We start from the raw sequence: 27,352 nt of genomic DNA, 5'->3' as shown, positions 1-27,352 counted from the left end.
TTCAGAGTGTTATCCTTTAATGAAGAGCTGGGTCAGTGGGGCCACCACTCTCGTCCAGGCCCCTGCAGCAGGTGCCCCTCACCACTGGCTGCCTCTGAGGCACGGTGGCCCCGAGGCAGCCAGCCCTGCAGAGGAGTCAGTCTGCAGTGGCCTAGCAAGGGCATTCATCTCTCGGACCTAGGGACGTGGCAGCAGCAAGGCCGGAGGCAACTAAATTGAGGTCAGGGATGATGGAGGAGGATGGGACAGGAAGTGGGGTTCTCCTCCTCTCCTTCCGAATCCCAGTGGGATAAAGGCCAGTGTTCAGGAACAGTACAGTCTCTCCAGGGGCTGGAGGCCCTTCCAGCCACTCTCCGGAAGCCCTTAGTCCCTGACTCCCCACACACAGACCTCGCATACAAAACAGCCCACAGGGTCACTGGGCTCAGGGAGCAGGCTGGGCACCACCCGGTCAGCCTGAAGGCCCCAGGCCGGCGAGGTAGGTCCAGCAGGGCCCAGGCCAGAGGCCCCAGGAGACTGGAAGCCACCTTCCACTAACTCTGCTTGTCAGGCACTACAGGCATCTAAGAAGGTGACTTCTCCCTCACGGTTCCCGGGCTGCTCAGGCAGGGCTGAGGCAATGGCAAGCCAGGGCTAGCCAGGTCCCTACAGGTCTGTGACCTTGTTCTCCACAGCAGCAGCGATCTGCTGGAGCCGGTAGCCCAGCTGCATCTTCTGAGCTGCGCCGTCCTCCTCCAGGGCTGTGATGATCTGCAACAGAGAGTGGCCGGTCAGGGGAGCACGCCACCACCCTCACCCGCAGACGTCAGCTGGCCACCTCAGACACTGCAGCACAGCCAGGGGAAAGGAGCCCCAGAAAGCCAATGAACTACCTCACTTCCTCAGTGCCTGGCTGGTGAAGTCAGCATAGGGTTTTGGGGATTAGAGAGGAGAGAACTTACTCAGTACTCAGTACTTAGTACTTAGCACTCACGGTAACAAACATTCATTTCCACTGGTAAAATCGTTTTGCACCCACTATACCGGCCTGGTCCCCACGAGCCCCCTAGAAGCCCTGTTCTAGCCACCCTGGCTCCTCCTACCCACCCTGCAAGAAGCAGGGACCCCACGATGATGGGACACACGTGATCCTGCCCTCATGGAGCTCACTGATGGCAGGACAGATGCTAACCCAATACCAGCAACTACAGAAGGACACATGGCAGCTGTCACAGGGCAGATGGGGTCGGGGGGGTCCCTACCCTGACTGCATGAGAGCACATGACGCACCACAGACCCCTGCCTCCCTCCCTCCCTGCCTGCACTGCTGGAGCAAGACCGGGGTGCCTGGAGTTCACATTTCTGTGTCACACGTTTATGGAATGACTGTCCTCACTCCAGGCCTGGACCACGAGGCAGGCACCGCCTCATCTCTGAACAGCAACGGCCATGTGGCTGGTGGACAATTCTGCAGGCACTTAGCAGGCTGACTCGTGGGCACTTGGACCCGAGGCCCAGTCCAGGGATCCCCCAGACAGCCCCCTCACTGGCTGGTTGTGCCCGTGCCCACCCTGGCAGGACCCTCCTCTCTGGCAGCGTGTGCATCCCACAGAGGAGGCCGCGCACGGCACACTGCCACTGTGGACTCGGGGAGGGATGCAGGCCAGGGCGAGGTGGGGGCAGAGGGGGCAGCTGTGTGTCCCTCCCAGCACATCCCCCACACCACCTCCAGGCCCTGGCAGATGCCCCAGGGGCCCTGCCCCAGTGTCTGGGATCCCTGCCGCTGCTGAGGAGGTAACCCGAGGACAGGCTAGAGCACAGCCAGTTCCAGGGCCCAGGCCCACAGAGTGCTTCCCCAGCCTGCTCTGTGCCTGGGGGGCCCCGGCAGGGGTCAGGGCCCAGGGTTCTGCCCACCTGGTCGTAGTACTTGTTGATATACTTGTAGAGCTCATGCAGGGCCACTCGTGCCCCGAGGTCCCCAGAGTAGTTCTAGGGAGGAGACAAGAGATGAGAGAGAGTAATGTGTCACCAGCCACAGGACGCCTGGGAAACGGGGGAGGAGGTGGCGGAGGGGACAGGCCCTGCGGCAGGCAGCCCCATCTACACACCAGGGCTCCCAGGTCTGCAGCGTGAATAGGGCCCCAGTGGTCACAGGGCTGAGCAGGGACGGGTGCCGCTTACGGGCTGTGACCCAGCATAGGTCAGCTCTGATCTCCCTCACGTCTTCCGTGAGGTCACACCAGGCCCCTCCACAGAGCCATCTCTGAATCTGCACCTCCTCGTCAGGACAAGGGCGCTGATGCACCTAACCTGTGGAGCTCCCCTGGGGGCCAGGCGAGTGGACAAAGCACCCCCCAGCAACACCACCAAATTGTAGCTGCAGTTGTTACTGCGTGTGCTTGTGGTGTGCATCATTGTTTCAGATGCACTGTTTATAAGTTCCCCGGGGCTGTTTAGGAGTAGGTGGGGGCACATCTACACCCCCGAGGGAAGCAGTACGGAGACATGGGCAGGCCTGGGGCTGAATCCCAGCCACCTCGCTGCCTTGGATGCACTGTCCCCAGATCCCAGCACAGGCTGTAGGCACCCAACTAGCCAGGTGAGTCAGGTTAGGTGGCAGCTGCCAGGAAAAGTCTCTGCTGCTCTGCAGTGAGATGTTGGGAGCCCTGGCCTTTTATAGGGGCCAGTGGAACGTTCTGCATTTATGATGATGTGTCCTGCCCCAACCAGCTCATGGGATTGCTGAGGCCCCAAGGGCTTCCTTGCAAAAGAGCAGGACCCTCACGGCAGGACACCTGTGCCCAACCCAAGAAGCAGAGGGAGGGCCGTACCCGAGACAGCTCAGCCAGGATGGAGTTCATCTCTTGATCACTGGCAGGGACAGTCTGCCTGATGTCTGCGTAGTACCTGCCAGAGACCAGATACGGCAGCTGCCAGGTAAATGAGCCACTCCTCACCCCACCAGGGCCCACCCCTAGGCTGCAGCCATAAACATCCATCAATCTGTCCACTCATCCCTCTTCCAGACCCATCTCCTCGCCCTCATACCTTTCCACCATCCGTTTATAACGGGGAATATCTCGAGCATATAGAAGTTTGTTGATGGGGGAGTCCTGGGCACCAGCAGGAAAGAAAGAGAGCCCCCTTAGGGTGACCAACTGTCCCAATTTTCCCAGCACTGTTTCAGTTTTAAATATCCCAGGAAACCCCTCAATCCCCAGCAACTGGGATGGTTGGTCCCTCTGACCCATTTCTTTCTACAAGGACCTCCTCTACCCCTTCGCCTCCATCGATGTCCAGTCTCGGCTTTTGTCACCTGGAGCTTCTCCCCAAATTGTTCCAAGGTCACTTCTCAGCTCCCCATGCCTTTGCCTGCGTCCAGCAGGGAACAGGCATGGGGGTGGGGGGGCAGTGCTCTGTGGAATCCTAATGCTGCTTCTCCACATGCTGCTCATTCCCCACATAATCATGTTAAAAATCAGGAAACTGATCCAGAAAATTAATGTAAATCGCCCCACATCACTTCACCCTGAGGGGTAGAGCTGGTGCCTGAAGCAGGTCTCTCAAGTCAGAACCCACGTCTTAACACACACAGACACATCCTCCACCAAGAGGTGGGTTCCAATCCCAGCTCGGCCCCTGAAGCAGTGGGTTCTGGGCAGTACACTTCCGTACTCAGCACCTGCTGCCTCATCCTACAGCAGCCAGGAGGGTAAGGCAAGATGGCACCAGCCCTGTGTGGGCAGTGTCACAGTCCTCGGCCTGAGTCAGCATGCAAGCCTCCTCACCAACACTCCGTGAGGGGGACCTTTGGCATTCCTAGTTTGGACTATTCCTGAGCTACTCAGCAAGCATTTGCACTTTTGCTGGGAAGGGCGGGGTGGGGGGTGGGAGGGGTCGGCAGTGTGAAGGTTGAGCAAAAACCCAGCCACCACACAGCATTCACCTGAGGTGGCCCCTGGAACCTGGTGGGACCCTGTGCTTCTCAGCTCATTATAGGCTGACAAGAACGCACAGAACAAAAATGGGCCCCAAAGACAACACTACAGAGTAGAACTTAACATTCTGTTTCTCCACAGAGATCGAGAGATAGATCTCTCAAGAGATAACAGGTTCCCTTCATGGGCCTGAGGAGCCACCAGCCCTGTCTGCTGAGGGCCTGAGCAGTTGCAGCAGTGACCCCTTATCTGTCATGCGACTCTCTTGGCTCTTACCACTGTGACAACACTCCACCACCACCACCACGTGCTATCAGACAAGCCCTGGCCTCTCCTATGTGCTCCCAGCTCCCCTCCCCAGCACCTTGCTCCACGCCTGGCACTCACTGCCCTGGCCTCTCCTGTCTACTGCACTGGCAGGCAGACACCTCCTCCACCTCTGAGTGTGGGGGATGAGAAAGAAGCAGGGGTCACTTCTGATCGCTGGGCCTCTGGCTACGATTTGGAGGAGGGGGAGCCTGAGGTGATGCGGGGCCACCAGGTGGTTTCCAGGTGAACAGGTGGATTCTATGGTCACAGAATAGCTCCAGGCCACCTGGTGGATTTGGTTCCTGAGGGGTCATCTCTGAAGACTGAGGCACTGCCACATTCCAGGGAGCTCAGGGACAAAGCCTGGCCTGGCGCTGGAGTCAGAGGCCTCCCCAGCCCTCCTCCCTGACATTCCGGAATCTGTGCACACACAGCACCACCCATCCCTGACCCATTACTACCCCACCCCATAATGCCCTCCGTATCCACCCTGACCCACTCACCCGGCCCAGCTTGTGGTCGGCCAGAGTGCAGGCATCCATGAAAGTCTGTGCGATGACCAGGAGCACTGCATCCATGTTATCAGATGTCTGCACGTCGAACACAAACTGCGGGTTTTTTATTATATTTATCCAGAACCTTAGCGGCAGGCTGTGGGCAGGGCAAGCATGGCCGATGAGTGTGCTGGGGAGGCAGGAGAGAAGACCCCACACACACCTGGCCCAACCAGCTCCAGCCCCACCCTCACCTGTTGGTCTTCCAGATATGGACAGTGTCCTGGTCAGAGATGCCGTGCTGCTGGGCCTGCTCATCCAGCAGGTCGAAGAAGTACTTAATAGCAAGTGGCACGGGACGGCTGGTGCTGAGTATCACCTGGAATAAGTCGTCCACAAACTTCTGCAGGGTGCCCTGGGGCGGGGGTAAGCACAAGAGGAGGTGCACTCAGCAAGGGGACCTCAGCCCCAGCCCAGCCCCAGATGCCTTGGGGTACTACACCCATGCCCACCCCACACCACCCTCAAATCCTATAAGTAGCCATCCTCCCCCACAAGCCAGACCTACTGCCTGTCCTGTCCCTGACCCCAGCCTCCAACCCATCCCTCCTGCCCCACCTTCATGGACAGTAGGCGAGTCAGGTAGATCTCAGGGATGGCCTTGGCTCGCTCACGCTCCCCGCCCCGAAGGCTGCCTCTCCGCGGCCTAGGAGGCTCCGGCTCCTCACTTGGCTTCACTAGGTGCCAGGGTCGGATGCCCCCCTCATCCACATCCTCCAGCATGGGAGTCCCTGTGCCAAGACCCCACAGCTCATCACCCCTCATCAGGTACCACTTTCCCTGGGCCCCCAGGCTCCTGCCAACTTCCAGGAGTGGACGCATGGGTTGAGGGCTTCTCCAGGTGGAAGGGAAGTAGACACAAGCCCATCCTAAGGTCCAGAGGGCTTTCCCCATTACTGGGGACTGGGCGAAGCAAGGGCAGAGGATGGAGATTGGGTGGGCGCTGGACCGGGGGTGGTGGGGGAGTACTCACTCTCTCCAGGGACATAATCCTGGTTTTCCCGGAGAACATGCTTGGTGAGGCAGGGGACCAGGGCCACAGTTGCTCCGTCTGGGACCTGCTAACCACAGCTCGTGACCCCTCCACCAGCCCCACCCCACCCTACCCCTCCTTCCGCTCTCACCCCTCCCACCTTGTAATGCTGCAGGGTGTTCAGGCGCCTCCACAGACCCTGGACCTCTGAAGTGACATCCTCATCAGAAAGAATGAGATGCCCAGCCACCCCAGACCGCCACTCTGCAAGAGCAAGGTGGGACTTGGTCTAGGGCTCCTGGGACACCCTTCCTGTGTCCCTCCACAGGGTTATGAGCTCCACCATCAGGGGGCAACATCACCCAACCTCTGCAAAAAGTAGGATGGGGGGGGGGGGTGCCCTCACCATGGGAGAGGTTCTGTATAGAGGTATTCCACAGCCCACCTCTGCCCCTGCAGGCCCGGTCCCAGGGCGAGCCCAGCCTTCACTCTGGCTCAGTCCCCCAGGTTACCCTTCCCCTCCACCCTCACCAACATCCAGGGTGCGAGGATCTGGCCGCTGGGTGAGAGGCACTCCTTTATAAAGCTGGTCCAGCATCTTCTCTTTGGCCTGGGAGATGGTGTCGCAGTCCAGGACCTTCACAGGCACACCCTGGGCCTCTCCCGCGGCAGGCCCCACAGCCAACAGTGCATTCAGGGTCTACCAGGGTATCCACAGGAACAATTAGGGCTCATGCCACACGCGGAATGACCCAGGCGCAGACAGCCCAGGAGGAAGCCACTGCCTCTGACCTCCAGGCACCAGAGTCCCTAATTCATATCTCTTTACCCACTCGCCCCCCAACTCCCTGGGACAGCAGCTCCCTCCTCTGTGACCCCAACACCTAGCACAGTGCACTAAGAAAATGTCTATGGGCTGAACAGCAGAAAAAACTCAGGTCCCCAGGTTCCTGGTTCAATCGGACAAGCTGAGACACCTGACAGAAGCCTGCATGAGAAGTGACAAGTCCCTACCAGCCTGAGAGAGGACCAGGGCTGGTGCAGCCTGAATGAGATTTTCCCAGGGGTACCCCATGTGGGTCACTAAGGAAGGGACTCCACCAAGGGAAGGCAACCCAGAGGAAGAGACGTAAGGTCTGACAGAGCTGGCGCCCGGCTTGGTGGGTGCATCGCAGCATTGGCATGACACCAATCAGGCAAACACTCAGGCCCTGGCTCAGTGCAAGGACCTGGACTGCTCCCCAAACCCTGGCTGTGTCCACACAGACCCCATCCCAAGCCTGAGGTCCTATCCTCAAGTCCCTCTGCCTCAAGGACTGGTCCTCAAGACTCTGTCCTGCTAAGCCCACCTAAGGGCCTCTTTCCAGCAGCCAGCCGGAAGTCAGGCTATCTGCAAGCCAGACACATACATTCATAATGACCACACACACTCATTGTCTTCATCCTCACCAGGGGCTGACACCATTGTTGCACAAATGTGTTCATGCAGTCTCTTCCTCCCTCCCTGTATCCCTTTCCCACTCGCTTCCTCCCTCCCTCACCAGGGGACGGTACTCCACATCCTCTCTGAGAAGGCGGTTGTCATTCAGGGTGTATTTGGCTTTGCCAGTCACGCTGTCCACTGGTCCCTTGTCCACTTGATGCTTAATTCCACGGAAAAGCATGTACAGAGGCTCCCCTACCGAGTCCTAGAGAAGTGACGTGGCAGTGAGGACCCCCAGGGCAGGTAACAGGCATGAAAGGAAGTTGTATGGGACATGGCCCACGATGAGGCAGAGGACAGGCTACAAGGGGCCCCAGGTGACATAGACAAGCTGGGTAGGAGCAGACAAGCTGCATGGGGACTAGAAGCCGAGAAGTTTAGAGTCCTGCCCCAACCTGGAGCAGAGCCCAAGCCCCATCCACCTCTGTCTTTCTCACCCTCACGAACGTGTATAGGCAGATGGACATCCAGTTGGTGAGCAGCTTTTCCACCACAGTCTCTGTCCTAGGATGATGGGAAAGGTTGGGGCAGGGTCAGGGCCTTGGGGCTCTGAGCAGCAGCAAACCCCCAGAGGGTTAGGAGCTCTGCCTCAGCTCCTAGCCCCAGCCCTTAGAGACACCTAACCCTACGGCTTTCGACAGCCATACAGACCTGCGCAGCATCAGCTTGGGGTTCTTGGCCACATACTGGGCCACCAGGTCACTGAGTAGGGTGCGGAGGATGTCGGTGAAGTACTCAAGCTTCCCATGCAGTGCGACGGTGAGCAGAGATGCCACATAGGCGCGGTCCCGAGCTGAGAAGGTGCGCTGGCTCTCCAGGGTATGGATGAACTGGTGCCAGGGAGACAGGAGGAGGAGGGAGGGTCCCATTCAGAACTGGAGGGACAGAGAAAGGGCAGGGGGCGGGGCAGAAGGGGTGGGGCCAGGAGACGCTTCTTCCCCCCCCACCAACCCGCTTTGTCCTGTGGAGAGGTCTGTGGGGGGCCTCGTGGCACCTTGGTGAGGAAGAGCTTGCTGTTGAGCAGGTTGGAGAGCTGCCCCAGGCCTTGTTCCACAGTGGGGCGCCGGCTCTCAGGTACACCCAGGTCCCGGTGCAAGGGTGACTCCTGGTGCCCAGGGAAGAAGACCCTCTCAGCATACACCTTATAGTCAAGGAAGGGGATGCCACTGCCCAGAAGGTCACTGGTTAGATCGGTCATCTCAGTCATGAGGTCTGTTGAGCAGAGGAGGCCAGGTTTGGGTGTGGATCCCACACTGTGGGAACAGCCTTAGGCAGAGCCCCGGAGGGTGCTCAGGCCCATTGCCGGCGGCCTCACCTGTGAACTCCTTCTTGCAGCGGTCCCGCACACTGCTCTCCAGATTCTCCAGCTGGATCTGGACCTTCTTATAGTCCCTCAGGGCCTGCTTGCTCTTCCTCCTGCTCAGCACCAAGGTTAGGAAGGGGGAGGCCAGACAAGGCCAGAGCCCTTTCTGGTGCCCCTGGCCCAGGCCTATCTACCCCAGCCTCACCCTGGACCAGGCTGATACCGTCCAACATGGCCATGCCCAGCCAAGCCAAGACTTAGCCCAAAAATAATTTAGACTGTCCTGTCCTGGGCAAGTCACACCCTCTCCGCAGGCTAGCCCCGGGGTTAGCCTAGAAATCAAGGAACTACAACCAGGCCAAATCCGGCCCACGGCCTGTTTCTGCAAAGATTTGTTGGCACACGGCCACATTCGTGTGTTTACATATCGTCTATAGCTGCTTCTGCATGCTTAACAGCAGAGCTGAGCCACTGAGGCCACTCAGCCCACAAAGCCTAAAATTGGTACCCTCTGGGACTTTACAGGCAATGTGTTTATTGACCCCTGGCCTAGTCTCCCCTTCCCATCCAGCCTCAGCCCAGCCACATCCAGCTGCACCCACCTGTATATGAGGACAATGATGATGACACCCAGAGCCAGAAGAGAGGTGCCCACCCCCAAGCCCACCTGGGCTGCCATGGGAAAAGCCACAGGGCTCTCGCCATCATACTGCACATGGCCCAGGGAAAAGCGCAGGTTTCCCATCTGCACCTACACAGGAAGGCACCTGTGAGTAAGGTTTCAGCACGTGCCCAGTGCCTGGCCCAGCCCACAGCCCACCTACTGACCGTGAACTCAGGCAAGGCGTCCGGTGCCTCTCGAAGGGCATGGTGCTGGGGCAGGGGCTGCTCCATGGGGGGCTCACAGTATAGGTGGTGACGGGTCAGCGTCTTCACCACGCAGAGGCCATCCCCTATCATGGCCACCACCTCCTCCTTAGACATTGCAAGGTCCAGATTCTCCCCCTGGAACACGAGGTCACTGATGGATCACTCAGAACTCTTCCCTAAGGGGAGTTGCTGGTGGTCACTCAGATCCTTTCCCCCTAAATGTGGGAAGGATGGTCCTGACACCCATCCCTAGGGGCAGGGCTGATGGTGCCTCAGCACCTCTTCCCCTGCATGAGAGGTGACAGTCCATGGGTATCTTCCAAGCTGTCCCCTGACCCTCCTCTGCCCTTCCCATCCTCCTGCCTCACACTTTTACTTCTCCAGAGCTAAAAATCCAGACAGTTATAGTTGCCCCCGAATCCCGCCCAGTTACCTCACAAAGCCAGATCCCCTGCTGTGTCTGCTGGCCCACCCGGTGCATGATGATGGGTTTCAGAATGCCCACCTACTATATGTGTCAGAATCCATGCCAACTGTTTGTCCACATTGAGTCAAGCTGCCAAATGGGCATTAGCCCAGGCGCCTACTGTGTACCGTGCCACCCAGCTACTACGTGTGCCAAACCATCTACATGCAGCCATTCAGACTCCTGCCACAGAGTGTGCTGGGACCCAGGCTACAGGACCCAAGCCCCGGGCAGATGTGTCAGGCTGGGCAGCCCACCACTGGTCCCTTAGCCCTCACCACATTAAGGGTAAGGAGCCAGGTCCATGCACAGGTCCTTGCTCTGCTGTCATGCCCCTACACACAGCAGTAGTGCCCAGCAAAGTGAAGGGTCATGTGGCCCCACCACGTGTGAGCAGGAACAGTACCTCCACAGACAGCACACTCCCGGGCTTGTGCCGGAACGGCATGGTGGGATCCTCGGGGTTGAGGGGCTGCAGAGTGGGGTCGGCCTCATAGGAGAAGGGTGTGGGGTTCAGCATTGCGAAGTCAAAGACCAGATTATCAAGGATAAATTCCACCTGGACCCAGGGGTCCTCAGGCAGGCCTGGGAGGGCAGGCGTGTGGCACATGATGAGCTGAGAGGAATTCACATGGCACGGCTCCTCAAACTGGGGCAGAGGGAGGAAAAACGGGGGAGGATCAGTTGAGAGCCATGTAGGAAGGAGGTCACGCAAAGACTGAAGGATAGCCTCTTTGGTACCCGCCAACCATGGCTGTGCACAGGGTGGCATGTGGGGTGATGTGGGTGATGGCCAGCCCAGTGCACATGGGGGATGCCCACGGATATCCTACATGATGACCGCCACAGGAACCACCGGGGGAGCATGCGGTTTCCGGGATCACACGGCGCCTCCGCCCAAGCCCCTGGTAAGGCTGCAGGGTTCTTGGGGCCACAGTCACTCGGATTCTTGGTGTCTGGACCGCATCCAAATTCTGGCCATGGACCCATACCTTACGTCCTCCACTGCAACACAGACCATGACCCATGGGTGGCTAGGAGAACCAGGCTAGCCCAGCCCCAAGCCACATGCCCCCCACTCCCAGTACCATAGGAGTCAAGCCTCCATAGAAAGCTCCGCAACCTCCCCACATCCTAGAGCTGCAGCCCCAGTACATGTCATGCAGCCATGCCCTTGGCCCAGCACCTGAGGAAGCTCTTGGCAGGGCCAGCAGAGGTGACATTGGGGTTTGACGTGTACTCGAATTGGCTATACAGAAGCCTCCGCTCAGTGGCCCCAAACCACACGGCCACAGGGAGTGTGGCAGGTACAGGGTATGGGCTGGTCTCACACCGCAGCTGCTCAGCCTGCTGCTCCAGGAGCCTAGGGCAGGGAGGGACGAATGGAAGGCAGGGCCAGGAAGGGGAAACAGAAGATTCTGGGCCACAGGACCCACTCAGACCTCAGCTTACTTCCCTCAGCTGACTGAAAGCTCCATAGGTGAGCTTGGAGGCCACATTCCCATGACAGCCCCAGCTTAGAAAGGGTCTGGCCTCTTTCCGACAGAGTAGACCTGGCCCTCTCCCCTCTCTGTTCTCCCCAGCATCCCACCCCTCTGTCTTCTTCCTAGAGCACATGGATTTTGGCAGAATGAGGAAGCAGCCCTCACAGGTGACAAGGCTGATCTCCAATGACTACTCTGATGTCCTCCAGCCGCCCAGTCAGGAGCTTGGAGCCGTGCAGGGTAAGGTGGGTGCCCCCGGCTCTGGGGCCCCGGGTCGGGAAGATGGAATGCACCTTTGGGTCCTGTGGGAAGTGGAACAGGGAGAGACAGCCAAACATGAAGCCACCAACAGAGAGGCAGGAGTAGCCTGGGGCAGACAAGAAGGCCTTAGAGTAGGAAAGCCCAGGAAGGCAAAACTAGATGCACTGAGGAAAGCTACTTCACCTGGTAGGCAAAATCGTGCTCTGAGACACCGCGTCCTCTTCCTGGCACCTCCACCGTCACTGCCCCAGCCACCTCCCCATCACTGGCCTCAGTGATACACACGAAGCTGTGGGCACAGGGCAGGCTGGGGTGCCAGGCTGCACCAAGGGCCCCTCCAACTGACCGGCTGCTCCCTCCCTGCCCTACTAAATCACGTGTTCTTCCCACTCCCAAGGTTGACAGAGACCTTCTTGCGTTGGAGGAAATTCTTTATGGCACACCAGAGGGCTTTGGCATCTAAGAATTAACATTCATAGTTTCAACCATCCAAGTCCAACCCTAAAGCCCTCTAACAAAGAGGACTTTACCTCTCTGTGTGGCACAAATTTACAAGGAGCCCTGCAAGGCAGGCTGTGGGGATGAGGTGCTCAGCTAATGAATGGCCTAACTGGCTGCCACTGCCACATGCACCACACCATTTGCAAAGGGGTGGAAACTTGATTTCCTCGTGGAAAAAAAATCCCTGGAAGCCTCTAGTCAGGTCTGGGGGTAGATGGAAAGGGAAAGTGAGCAATCTAAGAAAATGCTGGTTCTCAGCCAGAAAACAAAAGCTTGGGGCAAATTAATTTCCCCAATGTGAACCTGGCAGTGGCTCGATTCTGTGACATTGTCACACTCACTGCCAACACTTCAGAAAACAGAACAAGTGATATGTAAAGTACCTAGGAGGGACTTTAGCAAGAGAATATTTTAATCTCTTTATAAATCACTTTTCAAGTTACTTTAGTCTCATGGTTCTAGAATCATTAACAATCTAGACAATCACCTAAAGGTCTTGGCCATGACTCAGTGAGGGGGAAACCACATACTCTAACAAAGTCTGGTTTAAAATACAGATTATGAGGGGTGCCTGGGTGGCTCAGTCAGTTACAGTGTCCAACTCTTGATCTCAGCTCAGGTCATGATTATGAGATCAAGCTCTGTGTCGCTGAGCATGGAGCCTGCTTAAGATTCTCCCTCTCCCTCCCCCCCGCCCCTCCTCATCACCACCCTCACCACAGCCACTCTCACACATGTGTATGCTTGCTCACACTCTCTCTCTCAAGATAAATAAATTAAATCTTTTTAAAAAAATGTAATACAAATTACCAAAATAAATAAATTAATTAAATAAGATATAGATTATGGGGCCCCAGCACAGGCCTGCTGAGAATTCAGATCTCTGAGGTGGGTTCCAAGGACCCATTCCTTTGGTGGCTTTGGAAAGGCTCTCCAGGTAACTCTGATATTCAATCAGGTTTGGGATTTGCTGATTGTGGATATTTCCTTGGGAATATCCTGTGTGGGCACCTCTGGGACCCTGTAGCTGCCAGCCAGGCTACCATGACCAGAACCTCTATCAGCTATAGGCCCTGGGAAGGCAGCCAGGATCCCAGGGACTGGACAGAGGAGTCACACTCAGCATGCGGGCCACAAGTCCCTCCTCCTAAAGAGCCCTCCTGAGGCAATGTTTGGAGAAGAAAGAGCAGCAGGTGGAAGGTCAGCCTCTGAGCCCAGCTATCTGGGGTCTGAGAACCTTGCTACCACAGCTACATCCACAGTCACTCAGAGAGCCAGGTGAGAACACCTGGACAGGGCCACCTGTTGACTCTAGGCAGTGACTGGGCCTGGGTCCAGCAATGTTCCCCAGCAGCCCACACTAGGAACACGCATATCTGTGCACAAAGCAGAGGTGAGTGCTCTGAGGCTTCAAATGGCAACCCTAGTTCTGAGGCATTGTGACCAGAAAAAAGGAAAGGGGGAGAAGGAAGGACAGATGAGTAGGGAGTGGGTGGACAGGTGTGAGTGGGAAAGCCAATCAGGGAGCCTACAAGGTGTGCTAAATTCCTACTGGTCCAGCCAACTCACCTACTAGAGATCTCGTATTCCTGAGCATCCACAGCACATGGCACTCCGGCCACCCTGACCGTGTCCTGTACATCCTGCACATGCTGGCCCAGGTTGGAGCCCCTGATGGTGACACGAGTGCCTCCGTCCACAGGCCCAGTCAGCGGCTCTACCTGTTCCAAGAGGTGGACTGCTCACCTCCACCCACCAGTCAACCTTTGGCAGCCTGAAAAGGCAGTTCCAGTCTCCCACCTTTGGGCCCCCTGGACTCACAGTACCCCCGCCCTCCCTCTAAAGGCAGTGGTGAGGAAGGGACACACCAGTGTTTCAACACACCGAGTGGATGAGGGGTGCAGGGCACTGAGTGGCCACAGCTTCAGTCTCGCCACAAGCCTCCTGGGCCACGCAACGTGGATGCTCTCCCTTGCACCACACACAGCCATATTGGGGCATGGCAGTTTGGCAGCGGCTGCAGTCCCCATGTCCCACAGAGCAGTCATACAGTACCACTGGGGGTAGCAGAGACAAAAGTGAGAGGCAGGCGTGGAGGAGCCCCAGGCCCCCAGAGGCCCCAACTAGCTCACCATGCAGCCCATCAGCACTGTCCACACGCAGACGGCCAGCCCGACGCAGAAACAGCCCCACACGGAGCTCTGGCTGCAGAGCCTCATAGCTGAGCTGGAGAAATGGGAATGAGGTCAGAGCCTGGGGCTGGGGGAGGCATCAGGCCTGGGGAGGGGGTGGTCAGAAAAAGGGACCAAAATGACTAGTTGCGGGAACACAAGGTCAAAGTTGAGGTGCAGGGACCTCAGGCACATAGGGTCAAAGGTCAGAGCCGGTTACCCAGACTCCCTCAAGGTCACAGGGTTACAGCTGGGCTAGGATGAGTGTGGTGAGCCAGCTGAGGTTGGGAGCCAGCCTGTGGCCAGCACATGTTGCCCACCCAGGTATTCATAATCCATACCTGGTTCTGCTGGCATGTAACATGGCACTGGGTATCAGGAGGTGGCTCACACTCGACCCGGGCCTCAACCACCACTTCGCGGCCCTCCAGCTCCATCACACACTCATTGTCTCCTGGGCTGTCCTGGGGGCAGAGAACACAGCTGGTAGGGCAGGCAGTAGTAGGAGCTGAGCCCAGTGAGCCCCGTAGGGCCCCTAGTAGAGCCCCTGGGTTGGGATTGAGACTTGGGGCCAAGCTCTCTTCCTGCTCTCCAGGGCTTGTGTGTGGCTGGTCAACAGCCAAGGAGGCTGCAAGTACACTAGCAACCCAATGCACCCACCTGGAAGAGGCGCAGGTTTCTGCCCAGCAGCCGGACTTCTCGTTCCACATGGACGGGTATCAACGTGGAGCCCTGAACACTATCTACACAAGGGCAGGAGCTGGCCCCCTGGTTCACCTCCTCCTGCAGACACCAAGAGCAAGGCAGTCTATGGAGCCCACCCTGTCAACTCACCCATTCCCCATGCAGAACCTGGGGCCCAGGCCAGCATGGAGCTGCAGAACCCACCCTGCCCCTTGAACCCTCCAGATGCAGAATTGCAGGTAAAGGGCCGAGTCTGCCCTGCGTCCCCTCCCGAGGCCTCCTTCCTGGGCTGGGCCTCACCAGCTCCCAGAGCCCGGGGGTGTCGTATTGGTAGTCGAGGCTGGACAGGAGGATGAGGGGGGCAGGAGGGCCCTCGTGCTCAGCCGAGTCTCCATCACCTGAGAGGAGGGTGGAAGTGGAGAAGGCGGGTGTGTCACCCCCTGTCCACTCGTCCGCCTCAGGCAGCTCGCCGCCTTCTCTCATGAGCCAGTCCAGAGCAGGCTTCACGGAGCCAGCGGCCCCTGGGAAAGTAGTGGCGGGAGCAGTGCCGGGGGGCTGGTCCAGGAGTGCCGCAGAGGGGTCGGCCTCGGGGCCGGGGTCTGCAGGGGCAGGGGGCAGTGCTGCTGCATCTGAGGGCGATGGGTGGGAGGCTGAGAGGTCTTCGGGTGTGGCCATGGGTCCGGAGTCAGTGGGGGCAGGGACAGCGGTTCCAGGTCTGTTGGGGGGGTCGGGAGGGGGAGGTTCCTCATGGAGAGGTGACTCTGTGGAGGCTGAGGCAGGTACGGGACCAGGACCTGTCCCTGGCCCCCAGGGGCTGAGCAGGGAAGGCCCGTCCCCAGGTGGGACATCCGAGGCTGTGGCTGTGGAAGGGGCCCCAGGTTCCATGGGAAGGGGGTCAGGAGCAGGGGTGACAGGGGCCTGGGGGTTTTGGGATGGGAAGGGGGTGGGTACATCTCTTGCTGGAGGGGCTGGGGAGAGAAGCAGGCTCTGAAGGGGGAGGCAGAGAAAGACAGGAGGGGCCACTCAGCAGGCAGGCGTGGGAGCAGGTGGCAGGCAGGCAAAGGGTGTGTTAAGAGGAAAGGAGACCAAGGGAAAGAGAAACAAAAACAGCCCGTTAATTCTCCAAAGGAGAGAGGGGAGGGCAGGCTCCAGGGGCATCTGTGCTGAGGTGGGGCATGAGGCCCAGACCTCCCCTGCCGCTCAGCCACAAACGTCTCTCCTCAAACTCCAGTGAGTCCGCCACACACAGCAGCCCGCGGGTGGGTAGGTGCACAGACCCTGGGCCATCAGAGAAACCCACACAACCCTGTGGGGCCCGGCTAGAGGTCCTGCTCACCTGCTGGCTAACAATCATGGGTCCGACGTCACATGAGGCCTTGTGCGTGCACAGCTGCTGCCAGACACACCAGTTACACCCCCAGAGGCTGCTCACACAGGCCTGGCACCTGCACAGAGCACAGCCATGGGGCAGCGGTCACCACAGGGGAGCCCAGGTGCTGGGGGTTGGGGAGGAACTCACTGTGCAGACGGGTGGAGCTCAGTGACTGCTCCACAGTCGTAGACAGAGAGCGAAGCTTTGGCAATCACCACAGCACCGAACTTAAGCTCCACGCTCACGGACACGTGGTCTGCAAAGCGGGAGAGAGGGGCCCCGGAGTGGGGTTAGCACCATCAGCAGGGAGGAGAGCCCAGGGTCTGGGGAAGTCCACAGGGCACAAAATGGATACTTTAGGGACTTGGGGACTAGCCAGGGGACTCAGAGAAAGGTGCTACTTTAGGGCTCCCAGCCCAGATTCACACCTCACCCCAAATGCACCCCTTGGGGCAAGATGAGAGGGTGGGGCTCCCAGGCCCCGGAGGCTGGCCCCTTCTCTCACCCACCGGCTCCTCTTGGCAGTGCTGGGGCCTCACTGGGGTCTGGGGAAGGACACATCACACCAGAACTGGTCAGCAGGGCAGAACTCTGGTGATCCCCAAACTGGCAGGAATAGGACTCCCCTGGCCACAGGGGTGGCAGGTCAGGCACTGACAGGAAAACCTGCCAAGAAAGGCCACAACAGGCTTTTGGAGCAGACCAGGGCTTGTTTCTGGGGTGTCCAATGTAAGCAGGCTCAAGGGCAGGCAGCCCCCAAGGGCTGGGGGTCCTGAGCCTTCACAATTGCCTTTTAGCCTGGGTTAGAAACAGAAAGCAAGGTCCAACGGGAAGTGACTCATATAAGGCCATGTGGTATTTGGAGCCACTGACACTAAAATTCAAAGTCTTGACCCATCACCAGAGCCCTCCCTATGAGGAATGCGCCTGCTCTGTTCATTCACCTCCTTCCGCTCCTCTCGGCTGATGTTGGCAGGACTTATAACTGCCACTCGCAGACAACGCAGCTCAGACTGGAAACTCCACAGCCACCGCTCTGGGCCCTGTCCTCGTGAGCACTCGGAACGGCGACTACACCTGCATGAGAATGATGGGGATCCACCTTCATGGGGGAGGGCACCTCCAATACTGGGGACCTCAGCAGGATCCTCAGACAGGCCGTGACACTAGGCTACATCTGCCCTGGCAGGCCTCTGATGTCCAGGATGGAGGATGCAGGAAGGAGAGTAGGGCATCCAAGGCTCAAGGGTTGTAAGTCAAGGGTCAAGGACCAGGAATACTGGACAGGGCAGTTATGCAGGTGCAGTGCTAGGGCAGGAGGCTGGGGTTGGGGGATAGATCGGGGTCAGGAGTCAGTAGAGCACTGACCTGCCAAGAAGCACACACCACCCACAGTATGGGTCCTTGTGAGCAAGACAAGATGCACAGTCCAGGAGCTGAGCACAGGAGGCCACAGGAACCTTGAGAAGCTATGACAGCAATCCAAACACCAGTGACTCATGGGTCCCTGGCCCAGCCCAAGGCCCTTCCCAGCAGCCAGGTCCCAGCTCTCGCCTGGTACTCACTGTGCTCTGAGTCATGACATACAGGTGCTCAAAGGACCCATCAAAGGTAAGGTCTCTGCTCACAGCAGACCCCTGCTGGATGTTCTGTGTGGAGTATGGGTGGCCATCACTTCCCGGGCCCAAGTAGACCTGAAATCAGAGACCACAAGTTCTGGTACCCAAGTCCATGGCCACAGACCCAAGACCCTCTCCTCTCCCCATGACTGAAGCAATTTACAAGCAGAACTTTCTCCTAGGCAGTACAGGTCACGCCACCCAACCCATGGGGAGGGGATGGGGAAGTCATAGATAAAAACCACCCAGCCCTGGAAAGAGAAGCATAAGTCATCTCTCCTAGTCTTGGGGCCAGGGGTGTGTCACAGATCCTTCATCCCAGCCTTAGGGGTCAGAGGCATAGTTCAGCCCAGGCTGGTCACCAGCAATTTATCGTGGGACAGAGCCCAGTACTTCCTGTGGACTCACCCTGTGCAGTTGCCCTTGACTGTCACCCAGGAAAGCAATGGTGTGTCCATCCTCCACAGTGACTGCCACAGCTGTTAGCTGGACCCTTGGCCACTCCAGAATGGGTGTGGCTTCTAGGGGGACACGGCTGGCCATGGGGCTGGGCGTGTGATCTGAGCCACAGGGATAAGCATCCAGGGTATCCTACAGGCAGCAAGACTAATAAGGCCCTCCCTGGATATCACAATCCCCTGGCCCAGCCAGCTTTCCCTAAATGATTCTATTTCCTCTGCTGGGCCTCCAGGACAGCCTTATCCCCTCACCCTTCTCTTCGGGAGACCATAGACTGCCCCATCCCCACCCAGTCTCTTTGCCAGCCCTCCCTGACATTGCCCACAGCTGCATCCTTAGCGTGGCCTCAGCTGCCTTGGACAGGCTCCAGCAGCTCCTTACCCTGCCCCTGATCCCCACCCATCTGGAGTTCCACCTTCTCCCAACCCCAGCTTATGCACTCAGTCTTCCCCTTGTCCACCAGCTTGTGTCTTCATGTCCAGGTCTGCTCCCCTAGGCCCCTACTACCTTTCCCTCACTCAGTCCCCCTGGGTGGGGCTTCTTCCCTGTGTTATCCATCCAGAAGCTAGAGCCAAACAAGTCTCAACCTCACCAGGCTCTTGCTCAAAAACCTGAAACAGGGCCTAACTCCCTACATTCTAGGTCCCTGCCCCATACCCTAGGACCCCAAACACCCTCAGTCTACCCACACAAACACCACCTCTACAGAGCCCAGTCCAAGCCCAGCTATGAATGGCTCTCCAAAACCTGAGCGCCACAATTTCAGTAAGGTATCTCTCCACCACCCAGGCACAATGGAAGTACATTCCCTCCGTTGACCTGATCAGCCCCCACACCACCACTAGTTTCCCTTCAGAGTCCTCGGGCAGCTGCTTGGCTGTGAATGCCAGACAGGAATCAGCTGGGACTCACCACCGGCAGCTGTGCACAGTCAGAGTTGACATCATACTCAATATAGGCCACCTCGATGCCATCCTCGGCACGGCCCTCCCTAGTGTAGCAGGCATCTCGTGTGCGGTTAGCAAGGCGATCCACCTCGTCCAGAGGGAAGGCACAGAGGGCAGAGGCTCCAGATGCTCCGGCAGCTGCCAACGGAGGCCGGCCCACAGTGGGGGGAGCGGCTGAGGAGAAGGCTGCAAAGAGCACCTCGCCCTGGGCCACCTCCCGGGATGTGGCCACAGCCGCAGCCTGAAGCAGCCCATAGCGGCCACCCTGGCAGGCCAGAGGCAACTCCACATAGGAGTAGTAGTGCTGGTCCTGGAGGCACACTCGGGACACGTAGGCACGAAATGCTCTAGACTGAGCCTGCAGGTCTCGCCTCAGGAACAGGAAGTAGGCACTGGCCCCACGTGCAAAGGCGCTCACGAAGTGGTGGCTATACTCAGAGAGGCGGCCCACAGCCAACTTGGCCGTCTCCTCATAGGAGAAGGCAATTTGGGGGTCCAGCGGCCACAAGGTCCGGGTTGTGATGGGAGGGATGCCACCCCCCACACCCCTGCTGGTATAGCCTCGCCCCACGAAGAGGAGGGGCTCCCCAGCCAAGCCCTGGGCCACCAGTCCCACTGTGCTGACCGCAGGATCATTGGCGGCCACATATTGGGTGTCCCCAGGGCGCTCGGGCCGCAGCAATAGCTGTTCAAGCTGCCCCAGGCGCCGCAGCTCGCAGACCCCCTGGTGCACACTCCCGCACACCACCAGGGCCCCTGGGCTCACCAGGAGCAGCTGGTTTAGGTTGTTGGTAGCCTGGGCCTGGGGGCACTCATCTGGCATCACAGGTGGCAGGCAGTCCCTGCTATCTAGCACAGGGCCCGTGGACACGGTAGCCTCCAGCTGCAGCCCAGGGCTCAGCTGGAACAGGAAGTTGGTGGCTCCTAGGTAGAGAGTGCCTGAGGTGGGATCCCGTGTCAAATGCTGCAGATGCGTGCCATTGGGAGTAAAAACAGCCAGTGGAGGGGGCTGGAGGGTGAGAACCCACCCAGCCCAGAACACCTGGAGAAGAGCTGGGCCGAGGGCAGGCATGGTCACCTGGCAAGGAGAGAGATGGAGTGCTGAAGGGCCACTGTTGGGATCACATCACCAAGATGATTCTCCTAACCCCAGGGAGTGAGCAGAGGAGGCCCAGGCTTAGATGGCACTGTGGTCCAGGATGACCCCAGGACCACATACTAGCAAGGGGTCAGATCTTTTCCTGGTAACTTCAACACTGTTCGTTTTCTGCAAGCACTATGGTCTCAGGAGACCTCCATCCCATCCCACCACCCCTTTGCCCTGCCCTGGCCTGTGTCACCACAGGGTCCGAGGGTAAGCGGCCAGTGGGGCAGAGATGTGGGAAACAACCCAACCCCAGGGGACTGGGGCCTGGAATAGGCAAGAGAGCAAGTGAGGGGAAGGAGAGGCCCAGAGCCCTGAGAGGCTCAGAGCACTGAGAGGACCCCTCTGAAAAGGCCAGGAATCCAGAAGGAAACCACAGAACCAATGACAAGATGAGGGAGGTTGAGGCTGCCAGGGCTGGGGTCTGAGAAACTAGACCCCACCTTGGAGAGCCATAAGAAGGAGTCACACTTCTCCCAAGTGCCTAGGTGTGAGGTCAGGCTCACCTGGCAGGGCTGACTGGATCAGGAGATAACAGCATGACCTGTGTGGGAGTCACCTAGCCAGGGAGATAGCAGAACATGAAGCTGGGGGCTGGGCTGCAGGCATGTGGGAGCCCAGGCTCCCCTTCCCGCTGCCCAGCCTGCCAGTGGAACTGGGCCCAGCCTGGCCCTCAGCCACCAAACACATTCCACAGGGGACGCCTCCTCAGAGCCCACACAGGGAGGAGGAGGGCAGTGGAACCAGGCACCCTCAGGGCCTGGGAAAGGGCAGCTAGGAAGGAGCCCCATAGCTGGCAGAGCCCAGCCCCACCCCACCCCAGGATGGCCCTGTCCCTCTGCAGCTCCTTCTCCCTTCCTGGAACTCTTTCTCACCCTCTGCCCAAACTCCATCAGGGCACCCAGGTACCACACAGGCCAGGGACCGTCCTAGCCCAAACTGACACTGGCACATAGGGAAACACAAGCTTGCATACACAAAGAAACATACATGCCACTGGCACTGCATGCACACGCCCACACACAAGCACACAGGCACTTGCACACATGCAGATACATGCAGATGCAACACGTCCACATAGCACAGACACACAGAGAAACACAGGCCATATACCACACACACTTAAGACACCTGCACAAAGACACAACCTCCTTACACAAACACACATATTGCACAAACAGGCATTCCACACAAGCAGATGTCACACCCACCCACATTCAGACACCCACACACACAGATTCATGCGCACTTCCCTGGTTCGAGCCCTAAGGCCTACAGAGCCTTGGAAGCCAGCATATCTCTTGCTATTTCTTCTCCTGCAGGTCAGAGCAGAGCCAGGGCCCAGGGTTGGGGGAGGCTTGTCCCAGAAGTCACCATGTCCAGCTTTGCTGCCCACCCCCGGGGTCTCCTCAGACCCTGGGTCCCTGCTCTCCTCACAGATCCCTCCCTGTAAGCCCCTGCTAAGGCCTGCTGGGAGCTGAAAACCATGGCAACACTATCTTCCCCAGCCCCGGGTGGTCCCCAGTCAGGAACACTAGGTTGATGAAATGCTGCTCCCAGGCCGGGAGATAACTTCTACTCGGCCTCTGCCCAGCCCACGTTGCCCAGCCCCTCCCGCCCCCAGCTGCCAGTCTGCAAGAGGGAGAGCTTCCCTCAGCCCAGGGTCAGCTCCTCCCAGCCAAGACCCCGCCAAGGTACTGCTGAGACTGTCCCGCAATGAGAAGGCTGGGCGTAAGTCTCAGAGAAGGGTCCAGCAGCCTGGTGGGAGCAGGGGAGCAGTGGCCACAGCCCAGCTGGGCACTGCTCCCAAAATAGCTTGGGGGTTTCCATTTTTAGTGTGTGGAGAACAGGGCAGCTCTATGGGAGCAGGAACAAGGCCGCCTCTGTTTGCTACCCGAGGGGGTGGGGGAAAGGGGATAGTAGGGAGAGTCGTGAACCCAGGACTATGGCAAGGCCAGGGTTCCAGAAGCCCCCCACCTTGTTTCCAAGGGATGGGGGGAAAGTTTCTTACTCTGGGAAGACAGAGTCTGCCTGAGAATGGGAGAGGCTTTCTCCTGCACTCAGCTACTGCTCACTCCCTCCGGCCACCTCCTGCTCAGGGATGTGCTACGGGCAGAGTGTCCATGGTTAGACCAAGAGTCACTCCTTTATTCGCTTAAAAACATTTGCTCAGAGCCTACTGCGTGCCAAGGTTTTCCAGCCCTCAAGGGGCAGCAACCAAGACACTCCCCAAATGTAAAATCACAACTGGGTCAAGTGGCCCACAGGAGGATGGAAAGGATCAGAAGAGCTCCTGGCCAGCCACAAAGGAAGCTGGAGGCTGAGCCACTCTGGGAAAAGTGACAGGCTTCTTCAGTCACCGAGGCAGGACTCTTCCCCATTAACCGCAGGTGGAGAAAGAAGAAAGGCCCGGCAGTGACATCTTCTCCCTACTGGGCATTCGAATTCACAGGCCAGAGCAGCCCCCAGTCCCTCCAGGCTACCCCTCCTACCTCACAGGATCTTCAAGCAGAATCAGAGTATATCTCTCCCCAGTCTCTGGGGCAGCCCCGGGCCTGAAGAATAAAGGTCAAACCCCTCTAGTCCACGCCCTCTTCCATCCAATCCATGCCAGGGCTCCCCCACACATGCTGTTAGCTCCTGCTGGTCTGAACTGTGAGCTGTTTCACACTCCTCCCTGCTTGGAATGCCCACTCCCTCTCTAGCTGGTTAACTCTGACTCTGAACCATCATATCCCAGGAGAGCCTTCCCTGTCCCTCCCAGGATCCCTATGGTGGATGGAATGGACATGCCCAGCTACCACCCTGGTGTGGACAGAAGCTCTGCCTCAGGCTGAGCCTTACAGATCCAGTTTGTAGAATGGGAGGCAGGAGGGCTCCAACCATTAAATATGAAACGGTGTGTGCCTGGCAGGAGTGGCACCAACCAAGGTCACTTTTCTCTGTCCCACCTTCCCCATTCTAGACTTGAAAGCTCCTTGCCGGCAAGAAAAGTGGCTTTCGATTCAGAGGCCCCAGCAACTAAGACAGGTATTAGCACAAAGCAGGTGCTCCTTACTTGTGGAGAGATCCCCCACTTCACAGCCAAAGAATTGGCCAGGAGGGGAGATACAGGGCTCACGTCCCTCTCTGGGACACTTGGCCTCTCAAAGGGACAAGGTGTGAGGCCCACTTTTATTAATAACCAGGCCAGAGCAGACTGAAAAGGCTGGTTGGAGCCAAGCCTCATGTCCTCAACTTGCAGGATCACAAGATCTCAGGCCTCATCCAAACTCACAGGCGAAGCCTAACCCTGCATGTACCCGGGCCGTAGGCCTGCCTTGAGGTCTCTTCTGGGCCCATCTTTCTCTGAACCTCTCAGCAAACGCCACAGCTGCCCAACGTCTATCTGCAAAGAGAAGGCACCTCCAGGGTCTTCCTGGGGCTGTCCTTGCCAACCAAAGAGGCTAACAAGCTCTGCCCTTCCACATCTGGAGGGGGGATACCCAGCCTTCATCTACCAAGTCACAGGGATCAGTAGGAAACTGGCCTTTCCTTCCCCTTCTCCTGCTTGGCTCCCAGGGTCCACTCAGGAGACGAGATTCATGGACAGTGCTGTGGTGCATTGTGTGTCCAGGCGGGGTGGAGGGGTCCACCATTTCTGCAATACCCTGGAGGGCTCAGGAGCGCTCATCAATCACCCAACGACTGGGTCGTGCAGGGAGGTGGGGGGTCCCCCTCTGCAGATGCCCAACAACAAGGTTCACAGTCTGCCTTTGTCGGTGGCACCGAACGCAGCCTGGAAAGGGAAGCTCGACCTCCCCCATCGGCTCTTCGTCCCTCCTCCCTGGGCCGCAGGGCAAGGACCCCACGAGTGGTCCTGGAGGGCGGGGACGGGGCCGGCCGGTCCCGGCTGAGGCGGCGGCGAGGAGGGGGCGCGGAGGAGCAGCTCCACCTCCTCTGTCTCCCAATCGCATTACAGGCGGAGCCGCCAGAGTTTCCCTCAGTGTGGAGAAGTGTGGTCCCAACTCTCCGGACCGAGGCTGCCCACCTCGCGCCCGGGCCGCCCCTGCCCGACGGCTTCTGGACCGACGCTGCCCACCTCCCGCGCTCCCGGGCGGCCCGCCCCCGCCCCCGCCCCCGCCCCGGCCCCGGCCCCGGCCCCGGCCCGGGCCCCGCACTCACCACCCGGCCGGGCCCCGCGGGAGGAGCGCGCCGAGGCGGGCGCCGGCCGCTGCGGGCTCGGGATCTGCGCGCGGCGGTCTCGCTGCCCCCCGCCCCCGAGGTGGCCCCGGCGGCGCTGCAGCTGTTACCCGGAGACCGCGGGGCGGAAAAGCGCGCCCGCTGCCCGCCCCTCCCGCCGCGGCGCTGCCACCACCGGGAACAAAGGAGACAAAGCCGCGTCGGCCGGGCCGGGCTGCGCTCCTTCCCCCCGCGCCCGCCGGGCCGCCCTCCCCCCGCCCGCCGCCGAGGCCAGGCCGGAAGCAGCCGCGAGAGCCGGGCGCGCGGCCTCGAGCCGCCCGGGACCCCGCATTCCAGCCCCGCGGGCTCCGCACTTGCCGAGGGCGGGGGACTCGACCCTTCCCGGGGGGGGCGCAGGCGGCACCGCGGCGGTAGCCACGGCAACGCGGGTCGCGGCCGGGCGAGCCGGGGGCGAGAGGCGCGGCCCGGAGCGCGGGCGGCCCCGCCCCACCCGCCGGGCCTCACCTGCGCGCGGCGCAGGAACCGGAATCGGGGGCGCTCCTGGGCGCTCCTGGGCGGGGCGGGGCCGGGCGGCGCCGGGCGGGGGGCGCGCTCCGCACCCACAGGTGTGCTGGCGCCGCGCCTGGCCTCTCCCTGCGCCCCTTGGCACCCCCGCCCCGCAGCGCCCCGAGCTCCCTCCTTCCCTTCTTGGGGTCGTCCTTCTCCAACTTTCTTTACCTGAACTTCTGGGCGCCTGGTTTCTTCCCACTGCCCCGGCTCCCCGGATCCCTGACAGCCACCCCCTCCTTCCGCCCCAGTCTCTAGCAGTGCGAGAGGAGCACAGGCTCTGGGGTTGGGCCTGGGTTTGTGCCACCACTAAGCCAAGTAACCTGACCCCCACCCCCACACACGCCTGTTTGCTCACTGGCAAGTGGAGGTGATACCACACCTAGCCGGCTGTTAAAGGAGGGCACACGGGCTGCGAAGAGCACAAGCAAGGGCACATTTCCTTCTTTTCCTCCCAGGCCTGTACCTGGCCCCACCCTAAGCCGGGAAGCCTTGGGCAAGTCTGGACTCCCTCTCCCTGGCAAATACCTGGGCTTTCCTAGGGAGGAACTGCTGAGCAGAGGCCCAGTTGTGCCCTCTGCCGGGCCCTTTGCACACAACCTGGCGAGCTCACTGCAAACTCAGGAGGAGCCAGCACCTGGCCTATCCATTACGACTATTGCAGGATTTGGCTCAAGACCATTGGGATAGCCTCCTGGGAGGCAAATCTGTCACACACAAATCAACCTGGAAGCCCCCAGAGGTTCCACAGGCTAGGGAGAGCCTCAACCAGAAGGTTCAGGTCACCAACACTGGCTACTGTCCAAAAAGCCAACACCACGGGCACTCTTTTGCCACCTGTCATCCTCCCTTCCCATCAAGCATCTGCCTTGGCTCTCATTTACCCAACTCTGCCTTCCAATTTCTCTCTCACCAGCTTCTCAGATCACTCCCTTTCCTTCAACCCCCTTTCTATTACCTGGGTTGGCATGGCCCTGCCTCCCCAGTTCCCTTATTCCTGGCTTCCGGCATTAGAGAAACCAGGCCCTCCACCTCATTTTCTAACTTATGCTCCACCACTCCCCCACACCCACCACCCACCTCAGCCCAGTTGGCTCTCTTGCCTGCACAGCCTGTGGGGGGCCTCTCCCACATGTCTGGAATCCTCCCCTCCTCAAACTCATTCACTCAAGTGCACACTCTTTAGGACCTACCTCATCCCAAAGAGGGACACAGGACTTCCAAACCCCACAGTTCCCCTCATCTGTACACAGATGTGGCACCTCGTACCCCATCAGGAGGGTGAACATCCCACACCATCCTGAGGAACCATTACACAAAGAAACAAGGTCAAAAATAGAGTGACCAATGACCAAGGAACGAGGCACCCAGATCACAGAACCCATGGGACCACACTTGGACTGTGAACACAGCCCAAGCCTGATAACAGGCTCCAAGGAGAGAGGGCATCTCATGGGAAACCCTACTGGCTCCACTGGCCCCTGCTGAGAGTGGGTTCTACACAGGCCCAGGCAAACAAGTCCCAGCCCACAGAAGCCCCTCCCCACAGATCCTACATACCTCCACATGCTCTCAGAGGAGTGGCTTTTCCAGACCCGCAGAGAGTACAGAGTGCTCCTGGCTGTTCCTGTTTACTCAAGGACATACCAGGCCACTCATGGCCATTTACTCAGGAGGTCAAAGGTTGCTGTTCTCTGAAAAAGGAAATCCCTTTCTAGGCAGTCCACCCCAGGATCCCCCACTGCACCTCTCACCTCTGGGAGGCCCCTCCCCATCATTGCCATTTACTTTACACTGTTGATGGGATGAGCTTTGCCCCTGCCTGTACAGGCTGTCCTTAGTCTGTGTATGGAAGGACACCTAACTCTAGGGGCATACTAAGGCTGCCCAAAGCTCTCTGCACAGGGACCCAATCTCTATAATTACATCCCCAGCAATATTTATCAACCATTCCCCTGATCCTTCTTCCCTGCTCTCTTCTGATCATCCCTCCAGTGTTAGAACCAGAAGGTTCTCCCCACCCTGGCAGAGAAAGTAACAAGGCAGAAACAAGGCAGTCACTATGGTCAGTAGTGTGCAGGCTAGGTTCCACTCACTGGAACTCCCT

The 27,352-nt window shown here is 58.9% G+C and overlaps 1 protein-coding gene across 4 annotated transcripts; it reads right to left on the bottom strand.

The window, feature by feature from the left end:
- Positions 1-25,513, bottom strand: PLXNB1 (plexin B1). 4 transcript variants are annotated; one of them, XM_038566553.1, is made up of 38 exons: positions 25,417-25,513; positions 21,024-21,076; positions 19,339-20,451; positions 18,376-18,558; positions 17,914-18,042; positions 17,717-17,817; positions 17,293-17,425; positions 16,858-17,014; positions 16,496-16,604; positions 16,313-16,421; positions 15,277-15,963; positions 14,953-15,075; positions 14,634-14,756; positions 14,254-14,347; positions 14,006-14,178; positions 13,691-13,842; positions 11,804-11,909; positions 11,525-11,661; positions 11,062-11,238; positions 10,709-10,880; positions 10,282-10,524; positions 9,368-9,544; positions 9,142-9,290; positions 8,552-8,652; positions 8,231-8,448; positions 7,888-8,066; positions 7,674-7,740; positions 7,295-7,441; positions 6,285-6,453; positions 5,914-6,017; positions 5,754-5,838; positions 5,339-5,511; positions 4,975-5,135; positions 4,730-4,877; positions 3,028-3,092; positions 2,811-2,886; positions 1,894-1,968; positions 1-750 (listed from the first exon to the last, which is right to left on the bottom strand). In XM_038566553.1, the coding sequence occupies exons 3-38, from the start codon at positions 20,443-20,445 to the stop codon at positions 646-648; spliced, it is 6,414 nt and encodes a 2,137-aa protein (XP_038422481.1). In that variant the 5' UTR covers positions 20,446-20,451; positions 21,024-21,076; positions 25,417-25,513; the 3' UTR covers positions 1-645. The 4 variants fall into 4 exon arrangements, with proteins under 4 accessions (XP_038422481.1, XP_038422480.1, XP_038422479.1 ...); XM_038566552.1 differs by lacking the exon at positions 25,417-25,513 and adding an exon at positions 24,682-24,775; XM_038566551.1 differs by lacking the exon at positions 25,417-25,513 and having other exon boundaries at positions 21,024-24,533.
- Positions 25,514-27,352: the final 1,839 nt, after the last annotated feature.

Source organism: Canis lupus, chromosome 20 (assembly GCF_011100685.1).
Source record: "Canis lupus familiaris isolate Mischka breed German Shepherd chromosome 20, alternate assembly UU_Cfam_GSD_1.0, whole genome shotgun sequence".
Lineage (NCBI taxonomy): Eukaryota > Metazoa > Chordata > Mammalia > Carnivora > Canidae > Canis > Canis lupus.
The sequence above is the reverse complement of the archived record's forward strand: the minus strand, read 5'-3'. Positions and strand labels throughout refer to the sequence as shown.